The following is a 27,035-nucleotide window of genomic DNA, read 5'->3' on the forward strand; positions in this document are numbered from 1 at the left end:
TCCGTGTTTACAAAACTTCCGTTTGTTGTATTTTGTGAAGAGCAAAATCGCTTGCTTTTTGAGCTAATTAAGCTATTTTTTGTACAAACAAGGTGTTTATTATTATTATTATTATTATTATTATTATTATTTAATTCAATATCTTAGCACTTTACTAATTATCTTTGAAATAGACCCAGAAAACTAATATTTATCTTTTAAAGGAGTTTTACAATGAATTTATCTAACTTCAAAATTTTGCTGAATTGGTTAGTTCGCCGTGAAAACATTTTTTATAATTTTTTTTTCACGTCTACAAATATTTTTTTCCCTTTAATCTTTTAAATACAATCAAAAAGTAGTCGGAAACTTGCAAAAAATTATGATAAATTGGCTTTCAAAATTAGGTCCCCCCTATCTTTATTCGTCCATTTTTCCCCCCATACCTAGAATTTATCAAATTATTGACTTTAATCGTATGTGGAAAAATTGTGCGACCAATTTAGTATGACAAACTGACTTATCTCCCTTGACTTTTTTTTTTATTGCATTTTCACCCCAACAAACAAGGCACAGTGTCACTTTGATACTACTGGCTACTATCTGGGACATAATTTGCAGGGGTACTATGTAGGGAGTTGAGCAGCAAGATGTCTGTTTACATTATATTTGAACTTCTGCATGTCAGTACAGTCAGGGAAGCAGGAACCTGGAAGGAAATTCCAAATTCTAGCAGTCCTATGGAAGAAACTATTAGAGTTAGGGATTTATACTCTGTAGGGGTGGTATTTTGATGTTTGGTGGGTGTATTCCTGTCGAGGGGGCACAAGAGCTTGTAGTTCGTCAGAGCATCCACCATTGAAATTAACGGTCGGCCAATTTTCAAACAAAATTTTAAAGATTATAATTGTGGATGAGTTTTTGTTAAAAAAATATATCTAGCACATCTACTGGATCATTTTTCTTAATTTTTGGAATTCATCTTAATTTCGACATGACACGTAATTACTTATATTTTCACCTGAAATGTGTTGGTTTAAAATATCACTAACTAGTTGCGACGCCCAGCGTTGCCTGGTCATACAATATGCTTAAACATGATATTTTAATTTATGCAGATTGCGTATGTATTATATTATAGAATCAAACCTCTATTGAATATTATATATTACGAGAAATAATTTGCCTGGTGGACTAATTTGCAAAAAAAAATTAAGAAATAAATATTTGATATTTGGGCTTAATGGTGAATGCTCTGGAAAAGTCACTTCTAATTAATGTTTAGTTTTCAAATATGCAAAAGGAAAAAATGATTTGTGACGATTTTAAATGGTACCTCTTCTATTGTAAATTGAACTCATTAATAAAAAATTAAAATAAAATGGTGAGGTACACCCGGACTTGAACAGGGGATCATTTGATCCATAGTCGAATGCTCTTCTACTAAGCTATACCTCCAGATGTCAATAATGCTGATGTTTTTTTTTAAGAAGAAATAATTTGTTAAGATTTTATTATGTCCCTTGCTGGTGTAACGCATACAAATTCACATGTAAAAATTCTTTTTTATCTATAAGAAAAAACAAACAAAAAAACTGTTTTTAAGATCGGATTTTATTGATTTTCAATACTTATCAGATGAATTTCTGTATTAAACATATCTAAGAACACTGCCAGATATATAAATTGCCTTTATATGAAATTTGCAAAGGATAAGCTCAGCCGTTGGGAAACCTATAAGTAAGGAACACACACACACACACACTTTTAGGTAATAGTAGACATACACACATGCACCAATAAATGTGTTAAAGCTTATACTTCGTCCTTTGATCATTTTTAAGTCGTCATTGTAAACAGATAACACTTATTTTGCACGCTGACATATGTTGGATGGCTTTTAGAAATTTAATTCAAAATTAGCTTATCTCTGGCCAGGCATTTATTTATCCTTCTTTCTCTTAAATCCATTCTTATCACTCCCATGTTTTCTGTGAACTGAACTTGATACCTCCACTGTTTCACCCATAAGTGTTGGGACGATTGTTCAGAATCAGTAAAATCAGAAATTTTTGGAGTATTGCAATCAGAAAAACTTATGCCTATTTTCTGATGCCAAAAACGATTCCTTTCATCTATTTTTATTTGATATCGGTCAAAACAAAATTTTCCACTACTGACAGTAATAAGATAATAAATATTTATTTATTGTAAACTACCAATAAAGCTAAATGTATAGATTACCCCCACAAGTGCGTTTTATATTCGAGAAAATATACATACAATTAATATGTGTTTTTACGGTAATCAAGAAAAAAATAATTTTATAGTTAAATATTTAAAGATTTATAGAGAATCGGAATCGCTAATTGCATTGGAATCGGGGGGGGGGGGAAATGTTGGAATCGTCCCATTACTAATAACAACTCCATTCTTTCAATGTCTTCTCTTTGCTGAAATCTCCCTACACTGTTCAGATTTAATCTTCCTCTGAGTTCATCAGATCTAAGCCTGTCTTTAAGACTCACATTACACATCTAGCGTTTCAGTCTCATTTAACCTTTCAAGGATTGGGTGTCCAAAATTACCTAGAAGACCAATGAGGTCCACACGAACCCAGTCTTTCAAGTCACATAAATGCATAATGTATGAACGTAGACTTGTCAAACTTTAGATGCATATTCTTCAGACAAATAGGTGATGAAACCCTCTTATTGTTTTTTGTATAAATTGTTAAATGTTTTCTTATGTGTGTGTAAGGATTGAAAAATATTGAAAAAAAAACACCATTATTTTTATAAAAAATTACATTTTTTTTCTCAATTAAACAAGTAAATATAAACAACTAATGTTAAAATTAAATGTTGAAATTAATTATCCCAAGTGATTAATACCTGTGAATATCCATAAATGTCCGATGATTAAATTCAATGAATATTGTTATCGGTAAATAACGAAATATATTTATTACCACATGACTCACTGGCGTCTCTAAGGACCCCACCAGTTTACAAAGTATTAAATAAACATTCAAGGACATTAGAGAATATTATAAACATAGAGAAAATGATAATATTGCGCGAATATTACTTGCCTCAAAAGCACCCACTTGTCTACATGTTTCATAGTGTTAGGCTGCTGAATGATAGAAGCCAAAATGGCGACACCCAGGTGATTTTAGTCTTCAATAGTCTAATGCCAAAATCTTGTCAATCATATGCAGATTTGATGATCTTGGTAAGCAAGCCGTTTGAAGAACGGAGGAGTTCATTTTTGGCGAAGGAGAGATGTATACATATGCTACATTGAAGCGCGATGCATTGTTGGAAGCTGAGAAATCCGAGTCAAGTTAAGAGGTGATGCGAATTACATCCGACTCCAGAAAAGAGGGTGCTCTCAGTTTCTATCTATGAGCTATGAGAAATAATGTTGTTGGATGTTTTTTTTTCTTTCATGTTTTGCCTAACTGCAGCTACCAGGTGTGAGAAAAGATAGAAACTTTAACTTCTGCATCACAACAGAAATACAACTGATTCTGCTGGCAAAACAAGCACACTGTGAGGATTGAAGAAAACCTCGTTATTTATTTTACTGTTTATTTTTTCACCCCAAACCAGGCACAGTGCCACTAAACCATAAAGAGCTACTATTTGGGACCAGATTTGTAGGGATACTATGAAGGGAGTTGAGGTGCAAGATGTCTGCTCACATTACACTTGAACTTCTGCATGTCAGTACAGTCAGCTCATCATGCTCAGATCTTGGGCGACACCAAGTAGCTTTCTCGGATTATTTGGATCTTGGATTCTTCAAACTACTGTTCTCATTTTAAGTATAATCAATCCTCATTTAAAAAATTCAGAACTGTAAATAGATTTTCATTTGAGCTTCTAACCAAACAATGTGTTGCAAATAGTCAAGTTCTTTTTTTGTTATTTTTAAAAAGTTAAAAAATTATGTATGTTTATTTTTTTTCTGAAAAAATTCTGTCTGCTACACATTGTATTTCAGCAGGGTTACATGTAGTTTAATATGCATATCAATGAAGTTTCCTCCCCTCTACTCCCCCCCCAAGGTTATTTTTTTAATTACAAGCTATTCTAGCATAAAATAAAGAGTGGATGCGACTGAGACAGAAGTGAGATTTGTGAAAATTGAAAGGGTTGAGCAAAATGATAACTCTGATAACTTAGTAGTGTCTAGCGGCGTTTGGGAGGCCAGCAGTCTCTAGCGGCGTTTGGGAGGCCAGCAGTCTCTAGCGGTGTTTAGAAGCTAGTCGTGTCTAGCATTGTTTGAAGTTGATGTGAGTGCCAATCTGGGCATGGGATTATCTGAGATAATCTTTAAGGATCATGGGTGAGGTTGTGGTTTGATATTCATTGATTTGCATATCAATGAGGCTACGCCCATAAAAAGAATTATAAAAAACCTGTGTCGAGTTCTTGGAATCGAATTAAACAGGTTGAAATGTGGTATGAACGCTGACAAGAATCTTTTTTTTTTTTTTTTTAAATTCACTACCTTATCAGTTCCTATAATTTTTGCATACGTTACCATTTTTGACCTGACAATTACGTAAGTACCATTTGTTTTACTTGAAATTCAATATTTTTTCGTTATTATAATATAGAGGCACAAAAGGAAAAAGTAAAAAAGGAAAAAAAAAGGGAAGAAAAGGAAAAAGGAAAAAAAAAGGGAAGAAAAGGAAAAAGGGAAGAAAAGGGAAGAAAAGGAAAAAGGGAAGAAAAGGGAAGAAAAGGAAAAAAAAGGGAAGAAAAGGAAAAAAAAGGGAAGAAAAGGAAAAAAAAGGGAAGAAAAGGAAAAAAAAGGGAAGGAAAAAAAAAGGGAAGGAAAAAAAAAGGGAAGGAAAAAAAAGGAAGAAAAGGAAAAAAAGGGAAGAAAAGGAAAAAAGGGAAGAAAAGGAAGAAAAGGAAAAGAGGGAAAAAAGGAAAAAAGAGGGAAAAAAGGAAAAAAGAGGGAAAAAAAGGAAAAAAGAGGGAAAAAAAGGAAAAAAGAGGGAAAAAAAGGAAAAAAAGAGGGAAAAAAAGGGAAAAAAGGGAAAAAAAGGGAAAGGGAAAAAAAGGGAAAGGGGAAAAAGGGAAAAGGAAAAAAGGGAAAAGGAAAAAAGGAAAAAAAGGGGAAAAAAGGGGGAAAAAGGTAAGAAAGGGGAAAAAAGGGGGAAAAAAGAAAGGGGAAAAAAAGGGGAAAAAAGAAAGGGGAAAAAAGGGGAAAAAGAAAGGGGAAAAAGGGGAAAAAGGGGGAAAAAAAAGAAAAAAAAAAAAAGAAAAAAACAGAAAGGGAAAAAAGAAAAAAACAGAAAGGGAAAAAAGAAAAAAACAGAAAGGGAAAAAAGAAAAAAACAGAAAGGGAAAAAAGAAAAAAACAGAAAGGGAAAAAAGAAAAAAACAGAAAGGGAAAAAAGAAAAAAACAGAAAGGGAAAAAAGAAAAAAACAGAAAGGGAAAAAAGAAAAAAACAGAAAGGGAAAAACAGAAAGGGAAAAACAGAAAGGGAAAAACAGAAAGGGAAAAACAGAAAGGGAAAAACAGAAAGGGAAAAACAGAAAGGGAAAAACAGAAAGGGAAAAACAGAAAGGGAAAAACAGAAAGGGAAAAACAGAAAGGGAAAAACAGAAAGGGAAAAACAGAAAGGGAAAAACAGAAAGGGAAAAACAGAAAGGGAAAAACAGAAAGGGAAAAACAGAAAGGGAAAAACAGAAAGGGAAAAACAGAAAGGGAAAAACAGAAAGGGAAAAACAGAAAGGGAAAAACAGAAAGGGAAAAACAGAAAGGGAAAAACAGAAAGGGAAAAACAGAAAGGGAAAAACAGAAAGGGAAAAACAGAAAGGGAAAAACAGAAAGGGAAAAACAGAAAGGGAAAAACAGAAAGGGAAAAACAGAAAGGGAAAAACAGAAAGGGAAAAACAGAAAGGGAAAAACAGAAAGGAAAAAACAGAAAGGAAAAAACAGAAAGGAAAAAACAGAAAGGAAAAAACAGAAAGGAAAAAACAGAAAGGAAAAAACAGAAAGGAAAAAACAGAAAGGAAAAAACAGAAAGGAAAAAACAGAAAGGAAAAAACAGAAAGGAAAAAACAGAAAGGAAAAAAAGAAAGGAAAAAAAGAAAGGAAAAAAAGAAAGGAAAAAAAGAAAGGAAAAAAAGAAAGGAAAAAAAGAAAGGAGAAAAAGAAAGGAGAAAAAGAAAGGGGAAAAAGAAAGGGGAAAAAGAAAGGGGAAAAAGAAAGGGGAAAAAGAAAGGGGAAAAAGAAAGGGGAAAAAGAAAGGGGAAAAAAGAAAGGGGAAAAAAGAAAGGGGAAAAAAGAAAGGGGAAAAAAGAAAGGGGAAAAAAGAAAGGGGAAAAAAGAAAGGGGAAAAAAGAAAGGAAAAAAAAGGAAAAAAAAAGGAAAAAAAAAGGTAGATCGGGGGAGAGTGCAAGATAAAAAAAGAAACTAAAAAATAGTTGCTTACTTTTCATTGTCTTGCCGGATGTAAGTTTTCGGCCCAATAACAACTTTGGTAACATTGGTGTTTTGATCCAAGACATGTAGATAATGGAGCGGCGGGATCCGATTGATGGCAGAATCTTCACCTTTCGTCATGATGATTACTTTCTCTGAAGCCAGTTGGTTTCTACTAAAATACCTGAAATAGAAAAGAAAAAAATTACAATTATCATCTCAATGATTTATCAAAATCATTTTTATCATCTTTGCTACAAAAAACAAAGAATTTTCCTTTTTTTATTCCGTGTGCCTAATATTAAACAGAATTCCCATGAGTAACCAGATTGTTAGAATATACAGTGGACCCCCCCCCCCCCGACATAAGAGATTAATTCATTCCCGGATAAAGCTTGTATCTCGAATTGAAATGGCACCATTAAGGAGACGTAGTGAAACAACACACTTGACCACCTTGCATCTGGAAACTCGTAACATGGATTTTCGCTCGTATGTAGGGGAGGATCTTTGCTCTGAAGCCATCTCGTATCTCGAATTTCTCATAACTCAAGACAAAAGGCTAAGACAAAAGTTTGTGTGAACATTTATTACACTTGACAATTTTGGAAGACACCTAATGCAAACTATCCAAAACACTTATCTATTAAAGATTTATTCAAAACATATCCAGCATTAGAAAAAAAAATCTAAAACCAAAAATATGGTTAACACATTTACAGTTAACAATTATGAAAGACAATGTACATTATACAAAATAATAAAACACTATTTTTTTTATTAGCAGGACCTGTGGATTGAAATAATTTCTCAAATAATAACCATTAGATGAACGACCTAGCAACTAATTGGATGCAAGTCTTCCATTTTAGGTCTGGGATAAAAGTCAGTACTCAGCTCATCTGAGGTGAAGCCGGCAGTTCGAACTCCAAAATTTTGTTCATCTACCGACCGAGGTAAGAAAATCTCCAAGTTTTGGTTCGAACACAGAGTTGATCAATCACCAAAACGTTTGACAACCGAGGTATCACTGTTGTTGTTAACAGACAGAAGTTCAAAGCTCAAAATATGAATGCCGATGTACCTCAGTGTTCCATTTATTTGTCTTACCCTCTTCTCAATCTCCATAAATAGCCTTCCAAATCGTATTCTGAGATCTAAGTTGATACCTACGCAGACGACACAACTATGTAAGATAGCATTTAAAAAACATTGATTTTTCTGATTCCCTATCTTCTATTTGAACAACAAAGACGAAATAGACATTCTTTTACCATCAAATTTATAAAATCCTAAAAGTTTAGATAAAAAGGGACTTTTAAACTCTGGAACCAATTAATTCTATTTTTGTTAATTTAAAGGGGAAATATCGTTTCGGTTGTCGAACTTTTGTGTTCGAACAAACATCTGGAACGAATTATGGTCGAGTACCAAAGTAACACAGTACTTTAATACTAATATCATGACATCAAACATTCATCTCACTGATGCGCTTCACCGCACAATTTGGGCGATTTTACCTTAATGTTCCACTCGACTTGCTTGTGGAATTTCACAACGAGTCCACAAAAAAAGCTAACATATCTTCATAGATCAGAGGAGGGGAGAGGTTTAAATCCAATGACTTGCATTAAGTCGTACTACTACATAAAGCATGATTAGTTATAGTATATAATAGTACCTATTTACTATGCCTCCCCACGGGACAGAGTTAGACACCAGGGTCGTTTTTTAACGTGAAGAAAAGGTGCAAAAATAAAAATTGTCTCAGTCGTGAAGGATTTCTCCTCCACCGAAAGAGAACAAGAAATAGAAGTGCAGCCTCTGAAGAACAGATACTACACTTTGATCTTGTCCCGAAGGCCAAGAACTAGCCTGCGTGCCGGCATTGCCCGGGGGTTTGAAGGGGTGTTGAGAAAAAAAAAAAATAGTAGTAGGCATACAGTCTCGAACCTGTGACACAAAGGCGGAAAAGAAAATGAAAGAAAATCTGACACCTTACTGCTACTCAATGACGCGACTGGAAGTTCAGAACGTTAAAATTAGGCAAAGTCAATCCAACCAATACGATGACTTTCAAAAATGGCTCGCAAAATATCGACCCCTACTTGTAGGAAGCTGCCCAGTTGAGGGTGGAAGAATTAATTTTTTGGACAATTTTTCAATATTTGTTGTCTTAGACGTCGAGCTTCAAAATGATACCAATCTCATGAAAATCCGTAGCCTCTGTTGAAAGTTTTAGGCAGACATACATGCATACATTTAAACAGGCAGGTGAGATTTATATTAAAGATTTTTTTCCTCTCTCTCTCTTTTAATAGATATAAATGTTCCAAAACCATATTACTGAAGCTAAACTATTTAATTGTAGAGTTCTGACAAAAACTGACTGCCATCAAATGCAAAGTCTTGAGATTCTTTGGTTATGTTATGCGCTACAGTTTAGGACTGTACAAAATGTGTTGAAATGTCTATTTTGTTTCTATTTAAACTTTGTTTTAGTAATAAATAAATAAAATAAAAATAAATAAATAATAAATAAATAAAATGGTAAATTTTCTTTTCTTTCCACTTTAATATGCACCTTTAAAATGAAAAAGGTTTTCGAGTATGCTGAAAACGAATATCACATTCAAATTTGGGATAGACAAATAGTTTCCTGAATATCAAGACATTTATTCCAATGTATTGCTTAATAAGTGTCAGTGGCGTCGCCATTACGCGTGCGCATTAGTATTTTTCAATTGAGAAAAAACATGGCCGCCAGTAAAATCATAATGGACTACATTAGATAAGTCTTAATTTCCAGAAATCAACTGGTCTGCTCCAAATTTAAACGTGATTTCGTTTTCAGCATACCCAAAAACCACTAAAGGTCATCAATTTAACAGTGAATGCTGAGGTGGAAAGTAAAAAAAAAAAAATAAAAAAAAAAAAAATCCCAAATAAACAAACATTAAGTTTATAGTAAGTTTTATCGTAAACGTAAAGCGCTAAAATGAGAACTCTAGCGGAAAATAATAGTCGCCATCTTTATAAACATGCGGAGAATAAGGTAACGGGGAAGATAACTCAAGTTTATAATTTTTTCCTTGAATAGATAGGGAACAATTTTTAAAGGGATGAATACAAAGCAAAGAAAATATTTTACAGAGATTCTAAAAAGTGGTCAAAAAATCAAATGCATAATAAATGTTACCAAAGGCAAGATAAGTCACTGTTACCAAGCTGGGTAAGTTTTTACTTAATGTAAAATGTTTATTCGGCTCGAAAAAGTAAACAATGTCAACTGGTTACATGAGCAAAAAAAAAAAAAAAAAAAAAAGACCGGAATTACGTAGCCATTTTTTATTTTGCTCGCGTACAGGTTGATATTGCTCGTTTTTTGAGCCAAATAAACATTTTACATTAAGTAAAAACACTAAAAATCTAGCCAGCTAGGCAAAAGAGTAGCTTATCTTTGATAACATTTATTTGTTATATGCTTGATCTTTTATCGCTATTTTTTTTTAATCAGTAGATTGTAAAATAAATCCCGATTTTTTTTATGTGTGTGTGGGGGTGAATTTTCAATAAAAGAAAAAAAAAAAAAAGGAAAAAATTTCCTATCCTAAAATTAGAAAATTAAAAGTTTAAATTAACGTTCTTTACTTCTTTAAAACTCTATAAAAGATGGCAATCACTGCCCCCCCCGCCCCGATCAAGTTTTCATTTCAGCGTTTCGCGTGTACAATTAAACGCTGTTCCGGTTTATATTAATTATTACTTTATTTTTTTCGTATTGCTAACCCGGATTTATGGTTATTGTTCAAGTTTAATGAAGGGCACGTTTGAGTATTTGTGTAGATTGGTGCTCTTTTAAACAAACGCATTTCGGGTGAAAACATTACATACTTATGATCTCGAAATAAATTTCAAGATTACGAAAAATAAGTACAATTAAAAAATAGAATTTATTGAATTATTAAACTTAATCATGTGTTTTAATGCCAAACGAAGAGTTGTGCGACCAATTCAGCGTGACTAACTGACTTATCTCCCTTGACTTAAATTAAACGAAAAAAAAAATTAGAGCGTATTTTATTTACATTTTTGTGTGAAAAATATATTCAGCACATCTATTTGATCATTTTTCCTAATTTTTGGAATTAATACTAATTTCGACATGACGCATAAGTACATAATATTTTCACCTGAAATGCTTTAGTTAAAAAAAATAACCAATCCATACAAACTCATGCTTGTTTGTGTGTTGAAAAATTAAAAAAAAAAAAAAAAAAAAAAATGAAGGTACTTTTTTTTTTAAAGAAAAAATTTGGTGCTTGTTAAGGTAGAGTCGACGATCATTTTTTTTATATTGAGTGAGTTTCTAACAGTATTTTGCATACTTTTTTTTTTTTAGTTTGAACTCATTTTCCCAAACTTAATGTATTCAACAGAGACCTCGTCGTCATTTGTCTTTTTCAAATATATCGATAAACTCTGCATGTTTTTCCAACCGAATAAACATTTTCCATTAAATAAAAACAGGTAGAAAAGTAACTCCTCTAGTCTTTGATAACATTTATTTATAATTTTTGTTTTTTGACAACTTTTTGGAATCTATGTGTATAGTAAAACAAGGCGCTGTTTTACAATTTGTCACTGTGCAGAAGGAGACAACTCTCGTTTACTAAGATTCCTACATTTTTTCATCTCATAATTTAGGATGCTAAGATTCGACGATATTCTTAATTAAATCCAAACATTAAAAAAGCTGCGACCATTTTTTTAAAAATGTTACAAAACTAATAACATTAATAATGCAAAATGTAATCTTTATGCGACTATTAAAAGAATTTTTTTTTGTTTTCATATCATAATTTACGATGCTAAAACTAATGAACAAACGATATTTGGCAAATATTTGGGCGCTTGTACAGTTTAGTCAAGACATTAAAAAAATGATAATATCGAAAAAAAGGTTATATTGTACGTCATGTCACGGGGAGATAACTCAATGTAAAGTGCCGACAATTCTTTTCCCATCTTTATTCTAGCTTTTCTTCCTAAAAATCGAACCTTTTGCTCGGTTCGATAAAACAAAACAAAAAAAAAAAAACTTGATGAAATTAAGTGAAATTTTTTTTTTTGAGAACTTCATTTCATAACGAATACGTGAAATATAACCTTTTTTCGATATTTTCATTTTTTAATGTCTTGATTAAACTGTACAAGTACCAATACTTGCATTAGATGAAAACATTTTTAAAAAAGCTGCGGCAACTTTTTTCTACATTTTATACTGATTTTTTTGTTGTTTTTTTTTTTTTTAATTAAAAAGTAAATGTTATGGTGAGTTTGAAAAAAATTAGTCTTATGAGACGAAAGGAAATCATTTTTTCGGTACTAGTGCACTTATTCACGCTGAAATAATAACATAAGCCATTCTTAGCACGGAGAGGGTGTTTTGTACCTATTCTGTACTTTAACCTTACAATTTAATAAAAACAGATCAAAACTTTAATTAAATTTGAAAATACTATTTAAAAAATAGCGCCGCGCCGATCAAAACTTTAATAAAGTAGGGATGAAAATATGAAAAAAAGTTGTTTTTTATTGAACAAGGCTTATGATATTAATTAATAACACTAACATCTAGTTTTTAACATAAAAAGCTGCGATTTATTATTTAATAAAAATTGCAATTCCTCTACAACTATCATCACATTTTTATATTTTTATGTTAAAAATTAGATGTTGATGTTATCAATATTATAAGCTTTGTCACAGTAAAAAAAAAAAAAAAAAAAAAAAAAAAAAAAAGTCGCCGCAGCCCGGGCGCAGCCGCTTTAAAAGTTTCGTCCTTGTTTTAAGGTTAAAGACTAATTTTGGTAAATGTTTACTTTAACTACAACAGAACACCGACCAATAAAATTTTTTAACAGGTTTTCGGGGTCGCTGACAAAGAATCTGATATTTAAACCCGTCGCAAATTTACCGTTTGCATGGTATTAACCCCTGAACCCTCGCACTATTTTGTGCCAACTCACACCATCGTTTATGCTATTCTTACATGATGCTACGTAGTTTTTGATGCTTTTTAATTGATCTAAAAAATTAAGTTTTCACGAGCGATTTACAAAAGCATTTTTATTTATTTATTTGAGGGGGTTATTCAATTATAGAACTTGTACAACATTTAAGTGCTTTGTTTCTACAGTTTAATTTACCTTTTTTTACCGCCCCCCCCTGCAAAAAAATAAAAATGCTTTTGTAAATCGCTCGTGAAAACTTAATTTTTTAGATCAATTAAAAAGCATCAAAAACTACGTAACACAGAAAAATGAACCACATTTTGTTGTTTTTGAAAACTTTCTTGTTATTTCAAATGTATGCTTAAAAATTCTTCCGCGATGTGACAAGTCACCTTACTACGCACGTCCATGCGCGAACGCATCATGTAAGAATAGCATAAACAATGGCGGTGAGTTGGCACAAAATAGTGCGAGGGTTCAGCAGAGGTTAATACCATGCAAATGATCAATTTGCGACGGGTTTGAATATCAGATTCGTCGTCACCGACCCCGAAAACCTATGAAAACCCCAAATTTTATTGGTCGGTGTTCTGTTGTAGTTAAAGTAAACATTTTTCAAAACCTTACCATAAAATTTACTTTTTAATAAATAAAAAAGTAGCCGTAAAAAATGTTGCCGCAGCTTTTTTTTTTTTTTTCTTTTTTAAATGTTTTCATCTAATGAAAATATCGTTGGTTCGTTGGTTTTAGCGTCGTAAATTACATTTTATATTATCGATGTTAAAAAACAAAATTCGTCGCAGCTTTTTTTTTTTTTTTAGTTTTGATTTAATAAAAAATATCGTCGCATAGGCTCATAGCGTCATAAATTATGAGATGAAAAAATGAACGAATCCTTTAGTAAACGAGAATTGTCTCCCTCTGCACAATGACAAATTGTAAAACAGCGCGATTTTTTTTTTAAATCTGTGGTTTTAAACAAAAACAAATCCTTAATTGTCATGTCGAAAATAGTAATATATTAACAAATTACGAAAATTCAAAGGGTAGAACAACTACTATCTTATTTTTCGTAAAAAAAAACAAAAAACAAAAACAAAAAAAACTAAAACAATACGCTAGCCATTAAAGTGTCGAAAAGGGAGATAAAAGTACACCCCTGTATTCGCAGTCTTCAAGATGTTCACATTTAGGGAAAATGCCATTTCCTCCAATTTTCCATAAATATTGCTTTTAACGATAAATGATTTTCTACTCAATAAATTTTCGTAACTTTTGAATATATTACTATTTTCGACATGACAATTGAGTTGGTACTGTTATTTTTATTTATTTATTCATTTATTTTTTGCTTAAAACATTTTTAAAAAATCGATCTGTCGACTATATTAGCAAGCATTAACTTTATCCTATTTTGTCCCAATAAAAAATAAATGTAAAATAGAAAAGTTCTGGAGGATTATATTTTTTTAATAAAGAAAGACAGAAAAAAAAAAAAAAAAAACACGTTCGTGCACAGGGCGTTGGCCACGACTGCAAATGTTTACCGTACAACCCGAAGAAATTAATCGCTGTTTCCAAAGTATCCAGTATTATACTGATGCAAATGTTATTCAAACTTTATAACGTTAAACAAACCCATAACAAGCTAACGAAACTCTCACAACATGACCATAACCAAATCTAAATAAAACCTTGTTTGATTAATAATTACCTGTTCTTTTTTGCGCACTAACAACAAACACTACGACAGCAAAGTACGCATCAAGAATGTTCAACAACTCGGAAGTTACGTGATATCCGGAGTTTCGTCCCTTTTTAATAAGTAGTTGCTTTTAAATGCAAGTGAGTGGTTATTTAGTTCTCTCCCATTGCAAGAACTGCGACAGCATGACACCAGGGTCGGAAAGTGAGATTGAGAAGTCGCCGTCTTAGCGGAGGGCCACTCTGACCTGAAAAAAGTACCTGCGTAGCTCCGTTGGTATGCTTCAAGCCATTAGCAATAAACTACTCCCTTTTAAAAGAAAAAAGACAAAGCTCGTCTCGTGAGGGTAGACCTAGTAGAACTGTTAAACAGCATTACGCCGCAATCAATAGGGGCCAGTTAATTACAGGAATGGTCTAATCTCTTGATTTTGGGAGCCAAAGATAAAAATCCTTAGTCGGGGATTAGAAATCTTTTTTTTTTTTTCACATGGAGAAAGTTTTTTTTATTTTTTTTATTTTTTTACTGTAGGGTGGCTAAGTAAGGGAAATAATTTATCTCAACTTGTTTTTTTAATTGATTTTTTTCTTTGCTTTGCTTTGCTTGTGTATATTGATAATCTGAACCAACGCATTTCTAGGTGTATCAGAATTTTTGTAGGAATTTTTGACACCCCTAACACGAAACTGAAAATATAAAAAAATTCGTAATTTCTCTTATTTTCTTTATGGATTATACTTCCAAAATAAACTATTAAAGTCGTATAAAAAGTAATAGAAATATTTTTTATTAAAAAAAAACAACAACAAAAAAAAAAAAAAACAGTAATGAAATTCATTGAATTTTACGAGTTCAGTATTTTTCAATTTTTAAACTTTAAAAATCTATCAATTTTTCTATTGATTCTATTTTTACGATATTTTCAGGGTCAATGTGAAATTTTATGCTCTTTCCAATAAACCGAATATAATATTTTAGTCAAACGTTTTTTTTTTTTAATTCACGCCCCTCCATTTTGAAATATTAAAAAGTAAATAATTTACTCAAAGTTTTATATATCATAAATTGAAGAGAAAAGATCAATAAATAATACATTCAAATTTAAAACAAAAAAGTGTTTTTTTTTAGAAATTTACCTGTAAAGTCCGAAATTTAAATTTTTCGAGTAGTTATAAGCTTGGAAAGACACGGGGTGGAATTATTCAATATTTTTCAGGAAGTTTCTGACACACCTAACGCATTTCGGGTGAAAACAGTACGTACTTATGTCATTTTTCGTAATTTTTTAAATCTATATTAATTTCGACATGACACGTAAGTATGTAATGTTTTCACATGAAATATGTTGGTTTAAAAAGTTCACCAGCACCGATTTTTATTTACAGAAACAATTTTTTTTTTTTTTTTGTATTTTAAAAATGGAGACGAAGAAAACAATTTTTTTTATTGGGATGTTAAGGGAAACCAACTTGTGCTTATGCACTTATGTTACTGTTCTATTTTTTTTTTAAATAAGGGTACTTCTACACTTTATCGCCGAAACTGGAGACGCCATTTTATTTCGCACATCAGTCGTTGAAATTCAAGGGAGAAATCAGTATTTTAAACTATGACTGTAACATGAAATAAATAAAATTAAACTAGATAATGATTTTTCGGTTTCATTTAAATTAATTTGTTGTTGACGCTTCAAAGTTGCTTTAATTCAAAAAATGTTTCATTAAAATGATTTGTTCGGAAAAAAAACAAAAACAAAAAAAAACTATTTTATAAAAATCCAATGTTGCTTTCATTACAAAATTGTTTTATTAAAATTATATTTTTTTATGCAAACTTTTAAATAAATGTTTTTACAATTATATATCGATACATTTTTATACAATAAATGTTTTGGTTTTCAAATAGCGCTCGCCCAGTTTAGACAATTATGAATATGTCACTTTCATTTTCTGTTTTTAATAATTATATATATATATATATACACGCACCAACTTTCATGAAAAACGTTCCTGTTTTCATTAATTAAATCAAAACATTTCCAACTAAACAATTATGGATATATGTTCTCTTTCACTTTATTTACTTTTTTTTCATAGTTCTTTCCGGAAGTATTTAATATCTAGTTTAAATTTTTTGTTATTTATTTCTAACTTCGGTCATAGTTTAAAATACTGATTTCTCCCTTGGATTTGAACGACAGGAGTGTAAAATAAAATGGTGTCTCCAATTTCGGCGAAAAACTGTAGAAGCACCAGATTTTCAAGTTAAATCGAAGTTTTATATATTTTTTTTTCATTAAATTGTTAAGTGAAAGTACAGAATAATTAGATTTTTAATTTTAATTATAAATTATCAATCATCTTATATATATATATATATATATATATATATATATATATATATGAAAATATACATTTTCAACAAGTTAGGCATAAGGCTATAAAAAACATGGGGAAAAATTGAGAGTCGTTGGTCATCCTTTGTTTACTCTAACATACTTTTGTATCTTACTTTTAACTAGAGTAATTGCAGTCACCACAATACCACATTTACTCTGGGAGGGATCTCTAATTAAAATATCTTACACATTGTAGAGAAATAAAAAAAAAAAAATTAAAAATTTCCCCCAGCCAAAAGACCAAAGCTTTCCAGCTGACTATACTATAGCTGTCTTCAAGTCCAATGTAAACAAGTTCCTATTAAGCCGCCTCTCCCCTTAAATAATCCATTTCTACCCCATTTCCACCACTAACTATAAATACGCTACTGTCTGACTACCTACACTCATTAACCCTTATCCACGAGTAGCTTTTGAGCCTTGATAAGTGGTGAATCATGTAAAATAGAAAAGTTTGGAAATAATGTCTAACCATAAGTCATGTCAAAACCATGTCACGTGATTCAAATGTGATTTAACTATAAAATCAATTCACGGAGGGGGGGGGGGGAGATACAAAAAGCTGTGAAAGTCCCCCCCCCCTCTTGTCTGTTTTATATTTTTCCTATAAAAACATAGAATGTGTGGTAACCGTACACTATTGAACAAGGTGGAGCATCTGTTTGCCTCCCTTTGATATTCTGGATAGTTATTATACAAAGATGTAGATAGAGTTCTCCCGCCACAGTGAAGTTAATACATCTAGAAAAGTGGGGGGTAGGGGGGCTGTTGAAAAGACAAGCAGGTAGAGGGAGCACGTTATTCCAAAACTGCAATCTTCTAGTGTCACAAAGCACCTGCTTCAAATTTGTCACGAGCCTGCATGGGAGTAGTAAGGTTAAAAAACTCCTGAGAATGCTCAGGTCAGTGTGCAAGAAAACTTGAATGCCTACTAGACATTGTCCTCGAGTGGCTAGTGTCTCTCTGTAAAGGAGTTTGTCAGGACAACCTGGCGTGGGGATACTTTTCGCTCCAAGTAAACCCTAAATATTCAAAACCACATAGTATTCACAGCTCAAATAAGATCTACTCGGTATGATTAACTCACACTGGGTTTTACAAGGAATGGTGCACCTTCTCAAAGTGGTGCTATCTTAAGTAGCAACACTAAGCTGGATACTCCACCAGACTAGATGAATTCTTGTTCTGGAATCCAGTAAAGACTATAAAGATATACTATAACATGAAAATTGGGGAAACTTTGTTACTAATTCAGTGTTTGTTAGATATGGAACTTAATGGAACATTTGAATATCTATGTATCTCTGATAGAGTCCAAGTTTTAGCGTCAAGTAGAGCCCCCCCCCCCAACTTGATTTCTGAGAACTCTGACTGAGGGAAAATGAAATAAGAGAGTTTAAATGAGGAGAGCTTAAATGCAGACTAGACACTATCCTCGAGGGTCTAACGTCTCTCTGGAAAATCAGGCATGGGGATAATTTTCATTACAAGAAGTTGGAGCCGGGTATCATCAGACGTCTGAATGCTGCTGTCCTTGGAGGTGGGTGGCACTCAAAAAACTCAAAGTCACCTGATTGGATGCAGGATTGGTTCTATAAAATTACTATACATGCACAACACTTCAATGGCTCTGGAGTGTGTAGGACAATGTGGCATAAAAATCGCAAATTACGTTTAATACTCTTGCCTCTACGAAGCACTTGGCTTCAAACTTCTTGGACTTTACCTTTACCCCTGACTGTTTGTTTACGAGAAAAGAGAGAACACAAATATATATATATTACAGGTGGCAGCATGGTCCTAAACAAGTTCGTCCACGCAATCCTGATGATTCAGCATGATACTATCCCGAACGATACCGTCGACATGACACGGTCACGAAATACACCGTAGATTGATGCGCCATGATCCCAAACAACACTGTTGATCGACACGCCACGATATCAAACACCGTCAATCGACGCGCCACGATACCGAACAACACCGTCGATCGACACGCCACGATACCGAACAATACTGTTTAACTGACACGCCACAACACGATCACGCAATAACACACAGCAATCTTTTTCAACTGAATATTTATTTTAAAAAAACAATATAAATTTTTAAGAAAAAATTGGCACAAGGCCGAAATGGAAGGAGAGGAGAGGATTCAGTCTAATCTTAACTAAGCGAATCTAACTAGTTCCTTCATTCACTCTACTTTCACTGCAATACTGCATTCATACTATACATCCATCAGCATATACATCCTGCATCAATCACCAAAACATCATACCATAAGAACCTACTTAAAACCCATATAAGAAAAAGGAGAGTTAGGGGAATAAAAATTTCATGTACAAAAATAAAATGATATTTACAATGTTAATAACAAAAGACCTCCCTTTACTAAACTGTGGCAGATGAGCTGATTTGCCAGTTGAAAGGGTGATGCAGGTCCAAAACACCTCTTACAGAAATTTAGAAAGGGAAACCTGCATCTCTGACAAATCAAGCGATCTGTCACCTAATTGGGGAAGGGAATAGGGGTAAACAAAAAAAAAAAAACAATTAGGGGACAAACTAAAGATGGGACATAATGATCCCTATCACACACTAGCTAGATTATCAACATAAATGCCTACAAAACTGGTCCTTAAAACATGACTTGCTCTTGACTGAAACAACAGGTCAAGGCTGATGTTCGTTTTTGTTTCTTAAATTTCTTTTCCTAAAGCACGTCCAAGTCCCAATCAAGCCTTGCATCAATCATTTGGCAACCACGTGCACCAGATACTAACCTTTCAGCAAAGTCTGATGAAGAGAGTCTAACCCTTTTGGTCTTAATACGATCCTTCAAGCAGCAACGTATAAGGTTGAGAGGAGCAAAGTCCTCAAATCCGTAGACCACTTTCATGCGTGTTCCAAATCACACCTCTCATAACAGCTAGCAAGGTCAAACAATTCTTTTTATAAGCCTATCAGTTGTTGGTCCCCAATTGCTACAGACATTGATAGGAACCAGAGTAAGAGACGAGACATTCAGTATCTGAACCATGAAACCTGTAAGAAACTCAATCAGCAGCACCACGATGCAACAATAAATGAAGGCATGACAAAGTCTCGACCTCATCGCTGCACCGTTTACATATCGGCGAAGTAGCTAAGCCAGCTGAGTGAAGTCTCTTACCGACCCAGAGAGCATCTCGAATCACCAGCCAGGCCAGAGAAGCCTCATTGTTAGTGAGACACCCTAACCTAGGCGCCCAAGGCCAGACTGAGCGAACCTGCCCCTTCAAAGGGAGACCCCAACACCTTACAAAAACCCAATATAATTTCGGGACAACAGAGCGTTAGAGAGGCTTTCCTTCACTCTTAAAAGGGATTTCAATGTGCCACAACATTCGCGATAGGAGCACTCACCTCGGGGCAACCTGTGTGCCTCTCCCTCGGACAAGTGCACACTCCTCAAAGCCTGGAAGGCTTTCTTAGTGTCCTCTTTCCAGAGGCCACCGTTTCCCTCACTTTGTGTACACATTTGATCCCGGTAGTAAAGCCGAAGCGTGTGCAGACGCAACCCCACATTTGGCATCCCCAGACTGTCTTCAGAAGGATCTTTTTCAACTGCCCGTGAATGATTTATCGGCTTGTTTTTTATAGCCGTTGGGTGAAACTCAATCGTCGCTATGGGAAGGATGAAGGTAGTTCATTGATAGACTTTTGATTTGCAATTGAAAAGTCCCGGGTTCATTTTTTGCCACAAGTAGGCCAGACTCATACACTGGCACACAATTCTTGTGCGCTTCTGCGCATGCTCGTCACATCCACAACACTTCAATGTACCTGGAGTATGTAGTACAATGTTGTATAAAATGACTAGTCATGTTTAATACATGTCTTTTCACCACCAATGCTCTGATGCCCACTTTGCCCCTGTAGAAATGAATGTCTGTTGCCTCAACAAAGCACCCGGCTTCAAACTTCTGTGACTTTACCTTTACCCCGACTTGAAATGGAAGACCGGTTTCAGATCCGTTGCCAAAAATCACTAGAAAGATGGTGAAATCATTCTACCACTCCAGAAAGTATCTCACTCCCATCGCAATTCTCTATCTATAGAAGAGTCAAATACAGCCTAAAATGGAATACTACACATCTGGGGTAGAGCTTCTAAAAAGCACCCTTGCTTGACAAAGTACAAAACCGTCTTTGAAATTCAGTGGGTGATGACCTTTTTGTCTCCCTACTTTTTTTTTTTTTTTTTACAGAAGAAACATTGCAAGTCTATCTCTGCTCTATCAATATTTTTATAGCAGGTGTTCGACTGAGCTTCAATCTTTGGTTCCTCCCCATAAAACGTTCAAAACAAATCCTTGCCTAGCTAAAACAACTTTCATTCCCTATCTATGCCTAAAACTAAACGAACGTTCCACGAGCAGAGTTTCTTTCCCAGAGCTGTCCATTTGTGGGACTCAATACGGTTCATCTGCATCTCGGTAGTCTTCAAGTCTAATGTGAATAAATTCCTATTGAATCGTCCGTTTAGATAATTTAGCCTGTGTCTGATTTTGTCTCATCTACCTAACACAACCCTTGTCCCCGAGTGGCCTCCGGGCCTTAATAAGTGATGATCCACCAAGTAAAACGCAGTTCTTGTCCAGAATACGCCTTATATTAATAAACAAATAAATATGTATGCTGTACATACCAGTGACGAAACGAAAAAATATTCCAAAATTGTGTAAACTGATCAAGTAGTTTGATTTTTAAACCAAATTCCAAATAAAGACAAACAGACCAAACTGCTTTAAAAAGGCTAAATTCGCAAAATTTAGCCTAACAACATCAAGTGGTTTTAAAATGGGTGATCGATTTACTAGAACGTTGCATTAAAAACTGAGCATCTCTTACAAATATTTGAATATTGACTTTTTTTTTGTAAATTTTTACTTTCTTTCCACCGTAACAATTACCTTTAAAAATGACGGCCTCTGAAAGCTTTCGGGTATTTTCTAGATATTAAGCAATGTAATTCCTTATGTTTCATTGGTGGCCATTTTGTACGCGTATATTTTTCTTTTTTCATTTAAAAAAAAGAATAATTTGGTAGATCCGTGTTCATTCGATAACAATCCATTTGAAAAATTGAAAAAAAAAAAAAAAAAAAAAAAAAAAAATTTTTTTTTTAATACAGGCGGGGGCAGTAGCGCTCGTACACGTGAACCCATACTAGATTTATGTTGTAATGCTTACGGATTCCCATTTATCGCTTACAAATGATTTTCTTTATAAAAAAAATAAAACTACTTGATGAATTTACATGGTTTTTGGAATATGATATTTGTTTCATCACAGGTATTTTTCTTTACTTTATTTTCCCAAGGCGTGGTCGTTGGAAATTTAAGTGTGATTTTGAAACGTCATTTCTAACTAGTGACGACAATTTAAAGACCAGTTGAGAATTATGGCCTGAACCAAAGAAAAAAAAAGAAAAGTAGCTTATGGGGGGGGGGGATTATTAAAAATATTAAAGTTAATAGTCCCATTTTTTATATAAGTATCTCGATAGTTGTAATTTCTGAAGAGCTGAGTACAATAATTTTTATTATTTTATTTTACTGGTTATAGCTTTTTACGGTTGCCCGCCATCTTATTGAAGTATCCACGCCCCAAATTGGACTTTTTTTCTTTTCTTTTTTTTTTAAATGAGGCGTTTACAGAGTTTTAGAGGGGATTCATTATATTATAGTAAAGTAAGGGTGCTTGTGCAAAATAGTGATGGTTAAACAAACGTATTTTGGGACATTATTCATGTCGAAATTAGGATTTCCAAAACTTACGAAAAATAATCTAGTAGAAAAATAATTACAAGTAAAAAATGGAATTCATCGAGTTTTATATGTTTTAATGTGGAAGAGCTTTACGACTCATTCTGTATGACAAACTGATTTATCTCCCTTGATTTTAATTAAGGGTCAGCCATTTTTTAAACACAAAGTGTCAACGTAATTGTGAGTTGTTTTTGTTATGGTTTTAAAAATACATCGATCACATCTACTAGATCATTTTTTCGTAATTTTCGGAATGTAGACTAATTCCGATGTGACACTATGTACGTAATGTTTTCACCTGTAATGCGTTGGTTTAAAATATCACTAATCTGCACAAGAAGCACCTAGTATGTACTTTATTATTAAGAAACCACTAATCAATACTTGTAATGAATGGATAGTCATGAAATTTCAGTACGTCAACGGAGAATTCCAAATAAGTCTCTGGAGTTCTATTTAAAAGTCGAAAAAAAGAAAAAAGTGACAGACGACGCCAAACATGCGAAGCGTTATGGTCAAGTTGAAAAAAAAATATTTAGCTTCTTACAATAATTTAGTACTAGTGCACTTATTGATCCGTGCTGAAACAACGCTATTTAAAAAGCCATTCTTAACATGGGGAGGGAAGGGTGTTTTGTACCTATTCTGTACTTTAACCTTACAATTGAATTTAAAAAAAAAAAACAGCATAAAACTTTAATTAAACTTGGAAATACGATTTATTAGCACCAATAATTTTACAAAAAGTAGCGTTTTAAATCGTAAACTGCTTCGGTCAATTCCTGGACTACCTTTGAAGTCTCCAGCCAAAGTACTGAAATGGAGTATCCCACTCAAAGGTTTCCGATATTAAATGTAATATAACTTCCGGCAAGAATTTAAGTTTACGTAGATCAGAAGAGTAAGCGACAAAAGGAAATCATTACTATCAGGAACTAATTCTGACCGAACACCGTTTGCTACGAACTTTCAGTCGCGTATTCTGGTTTGCCATTAAATCTGGATGCTCATTCATTATTCAATTTAGAACAGAAACTAAATTCCCTGGATTCAGTTATGAGATTGTTTGCGGTATAGAACAAAAAAAAAAAAAAAAAAAATGGTCAGAAAACAAATGACAAATTTTACCAAAGGCAAGAAAACTCTACATAGATATTTTGGTGCTAGTGCAGAGTGCAGAGAGTGATCCGCGCTATTTTTAAAATCGTATATCCAAGTTTAATTAAAGTTTTATGTTTTTTTTTTATTCAATTGTAAGGTTGAAGTATAGAATAGGTACAAAACACCCTCCCCATGTTAAGAATGGCTTTTTAAATAATAACGTTATTATTTACGTCCGGGGCGGATCACTCTCTGCACTAGTACCGATATTTTTGTGTCTTGACTTATTTTAAAGCGTTTATTTACTTTGAAAACAAGTAATGTCAAGTGAGTGTTACGCGAGAACAAGAAAAACAGCAGACATGTGACACTTACAGCTTTGGCGTCTCGATATTCGTTCAAAAATCGAAAATTAAACAAAATACTGGTAGACATCGCATCCACCCACTAAATGTCACTTTTCTGTTTTGTTGTCTCTACTGAAAAATGACCAGTTTATGTATGCATATGAGAAAAAAAAAATCGGTGCTTACTGTGCTATTTGTTTTAAATATTTTCGGTACTCATGCAGAGAGTGATCTATGCTGAAATAATGTTATTTAAAAAGCCATTCTTAACATGGGGAGGGTGTTTTGTACCTATTCTGTACTTGAACCTTACAATTGAATTAAAAAAACAAAAACATAAAACTTTAATTAAACGTGGAAATACGATTTTAAAAAAATAGCGCGGATCATTCTCTGCATTAGCACCATATTTTCAAGTTAAATTCAAGTTTTACGATATCTTTTCTTTTATTATTATATTGTTAGGTGAAAGTACAGAATTACACACACCCCCATGTTAAGAATGACATTATTTCAGCACCGTAATTAAAAAATCAAGTCGGATGTAATAGTAGTTTCAATAACTGAATTCGACAACGCAAAAATATTAAAATAACAAATAAAGTATAATTTCGTTAGTAAAAAATTCTAAAAAATAAATTTTCGTAGTTTAAAAAAAAAAAAAAAAAAAAAAAAAAAAAACTATGTTTATAGAAAACAAGGAATGAAAAAGCTGTTCTTGGCATTTGTTCACGTCACCTTTTCTGTCCTCGGTTAGTGGAGGAGAAATCCTTCATGACAGAGACAATTTTTATTTTTGTTCCTATCCAGAATGCTCCTTTTGGGAGAGCTGGATTTTCCCCCCTTGTGTCTAGCTCTGCCCTCGTGGGGAGACAAGTAAATAGGAATCGAGGAATGAAAAAAGAAAGTGAAACATTTTTTTGCTAAAACATGATTAAATGATAAATCCTTTACTTACCTTTCTGTTTCGCTGACGTTTACACTCGATACGTCTTCTTAATGAGTGTACGTTCGATCTTTATCGCTTAGCAACAAGTCTCTTTCCCTTATATAATGTGGGTATTATCCTTATTTTATGACTGACCAAGTGCGTGTTCCGTGTTTCAAAATAACTCTAAAAAAAAGAAAAATATTCGCAACGAAAACGTTTTATTTATGCTTATTTACTGCCCACTTGGTGCCAATTATAATATACGTGTGTTATTTTTCTTTCTTTCTTCTTAACATGTACTTATTTTTTTTTTTTTTAAATTCTTTTGAGCTTATTTTTCGTGATAGTATTGATATTGCACAATAGATTGAAATAACTTGCCAACCTAGTTAAGCTAAAAAACAAGCAGTAGTCATTTATGACCGACACTGACTCCAAATCCGCAAGTTTTATTATGATTTCAATGTGTATGAACTTCGTCTCTTTACATAAAGATTAAGAAGGCAGTGCGTGTGACTGCGTGCCCCCCCCCCCAGCCAATCCTTATTGACGTTAGCATGACGTCTTTTAAGCGCCAGCGGTTTTTTTTAAATAATAAATAAATAAATAAATGAATAATAACGAAAAAACCATAACAATAATAATACGGGGAAACTATAGCTTTTAGTCTGTTAAAAACTGGCAAAAGTTATGGTCCGTTGACTTTTTCATGCTTTATGTCAACAAGCACTTAGGGTAAATGTGGTATTGTGGTGACTAACCCCAATTAACATCTAAGTAATGCAACATCTTTATCAATATGACGTTTTGCAAAGGCTAGCCTTGCTTTCAGGTGCATAGGCTTCAATAAGGGAGTCTTTCTCGGACGACATGCTTTTAAACCAGCTCTCTTCAAAACTCTACCAACTGTATGTCGAGATACATTCACTCCAGAGGTGCTCTGTTCATCAACAATCTCCCCAACAGAGATCCTTGGGTTTTGTTTTACTTGTCGAACAATTTTCCGTTCATCTCTTGGGGAAAGAATCCTTTTTCTCCCTCTACCCTCTAAACTCATAACGTGGCCTTGCGATTTGAACTTGTTTATTATGGCTCTAACAGTGGATTTGGGAAGGTTTAGCTTTGAAATCTTATCATAGCCCTCCCCATTGGTATGGCATGCTACAACAAGCTTCCTGACGTCTTCGCTGTGTTCCTTAGTTTTAACCATGGCGATTGAAAATTATAATTTAGTCACTTATAATAGTTTAAATAAATCGCTATCTAAAAATTATCTGAAAAAAATTATTCACTGAATTAGCGTTAAACAAGCATAATATGGCTATAAAAAAGTTCAGAAAGCACGTAAACCGGAAATTGATTGATATTATACTGATACTAAAAGAAAAACAAAGCCGTGCCAATAATTTTGAACAAGGGTTTTTTGCAATTATGTTTGTTGTTCCTTTGTTATTTATTTTTTCTAAAATCCGATTGCTGCATCGGAAAGGCCAGTTAAAAATACATAATATACTTTGTTATTTTCTTTAATTTAATCCCTTTTTTAGAATTTATTAGACAAAATTTAACTTTTATTTTACCGTGCCAATAAATATGATCATCACTGTATGTATGTGTGTGTGTGTGCGTAGATGCATATATATGTGTGTGTGTGTGTGTGCATATGTGTGTATGCATATATATATATATATATATATATATATATATATATATATATATATATATATATATTAGTGGCCTGGCAAGGCCACAGGGGAGACAACCAAATCAGCAAAACCGACAAATGTAGAGAAGACATCCAAAGCAGCAAAATCGAAGCTGCCTGCCAGGACACTATATATACAAATGTAGGCAAATTTTGGCATATTTTATTGGTTTGAAAATACAGGGTTTTTTTTTACCAATTTTCATAACATTTTAAGCATAGAATAGTATTATAATCTCCAGGAAACCTGCAAATTTTCACGTAGTTTCATCCCATAGAGCCAAAGATATGAGCATTTCAACATTCATATTTGGCTATGAGCATAGTATATACTAGTGATGGGACGATTCCAATATTTTTCCCAATTCGGATTCAATTACCGATTCCATACTAAATACCCAATTTCGATACAATTACCGATTCCAATTCTTTATTACTCTCTGAATATTTAGCTATAAAATTGTTATTTTGTCTCGATTACCGTAAAAACACATCTGAAATGTCCCTATCTTTTCTCAAACGTAAAAACACACTTGTGAGTGGATGGTCTAGAGATTTTAGTCTTACTGGAAGTTTAAAATC

General features: G+C 33.2%; 1 protein-coding gene across 3 annotated transcripts in view; it reads right to left on the reverse strand.

Moving 5' to 3' along the window:
* Positions 1-25,310, reverse strand: part of LOC145297742 (major vault protein-like) — an 84,976-nt gene extending 59,666 nt beyond the window's left edge. The window contains exons 1-2 of one of the 3 annotated variants that reach the window (XM_080143979.1): positions 24,776-25,310; positions 6,444-6,617 (exon numbers count right to left, since the gene is read on the reverse strand). In XM_080143979.1, coding sequence (XP_080000105.1) covers positions 6,444-6,574 — 131 coding nt within the window. In that variant the 5' untranslated portion in view covers positions 6,575-6,617; positions 24,776-25,310. Of the gene's footprint in view, positions 1-6,443; positions 6,618-14,164; positions 14,680-24,555; positions 24,609-24,775 lie in introns of those variants that run through there. The other 2 variants (XM_080143969.1, XM_080143987.1) reach the window with 2 other exon arrangements.
* Positions 25,311-27,035: the final 1,725 nt, after the last annotated feature.

Source organism: Euprymna scolopes, chromosome 2 (assembly GCF_053919585.1).
Source record: "Euprymna scolopes isolate OS-2025 chromosome 2, ASM5391958v1, whole genome shotgun sequence".
NCBI lineage: Eukaryota > Metazoa > Mollusca > Cephalopoda > Sepiida > Sepiolidae > Euprymna > Euprymna scolopes.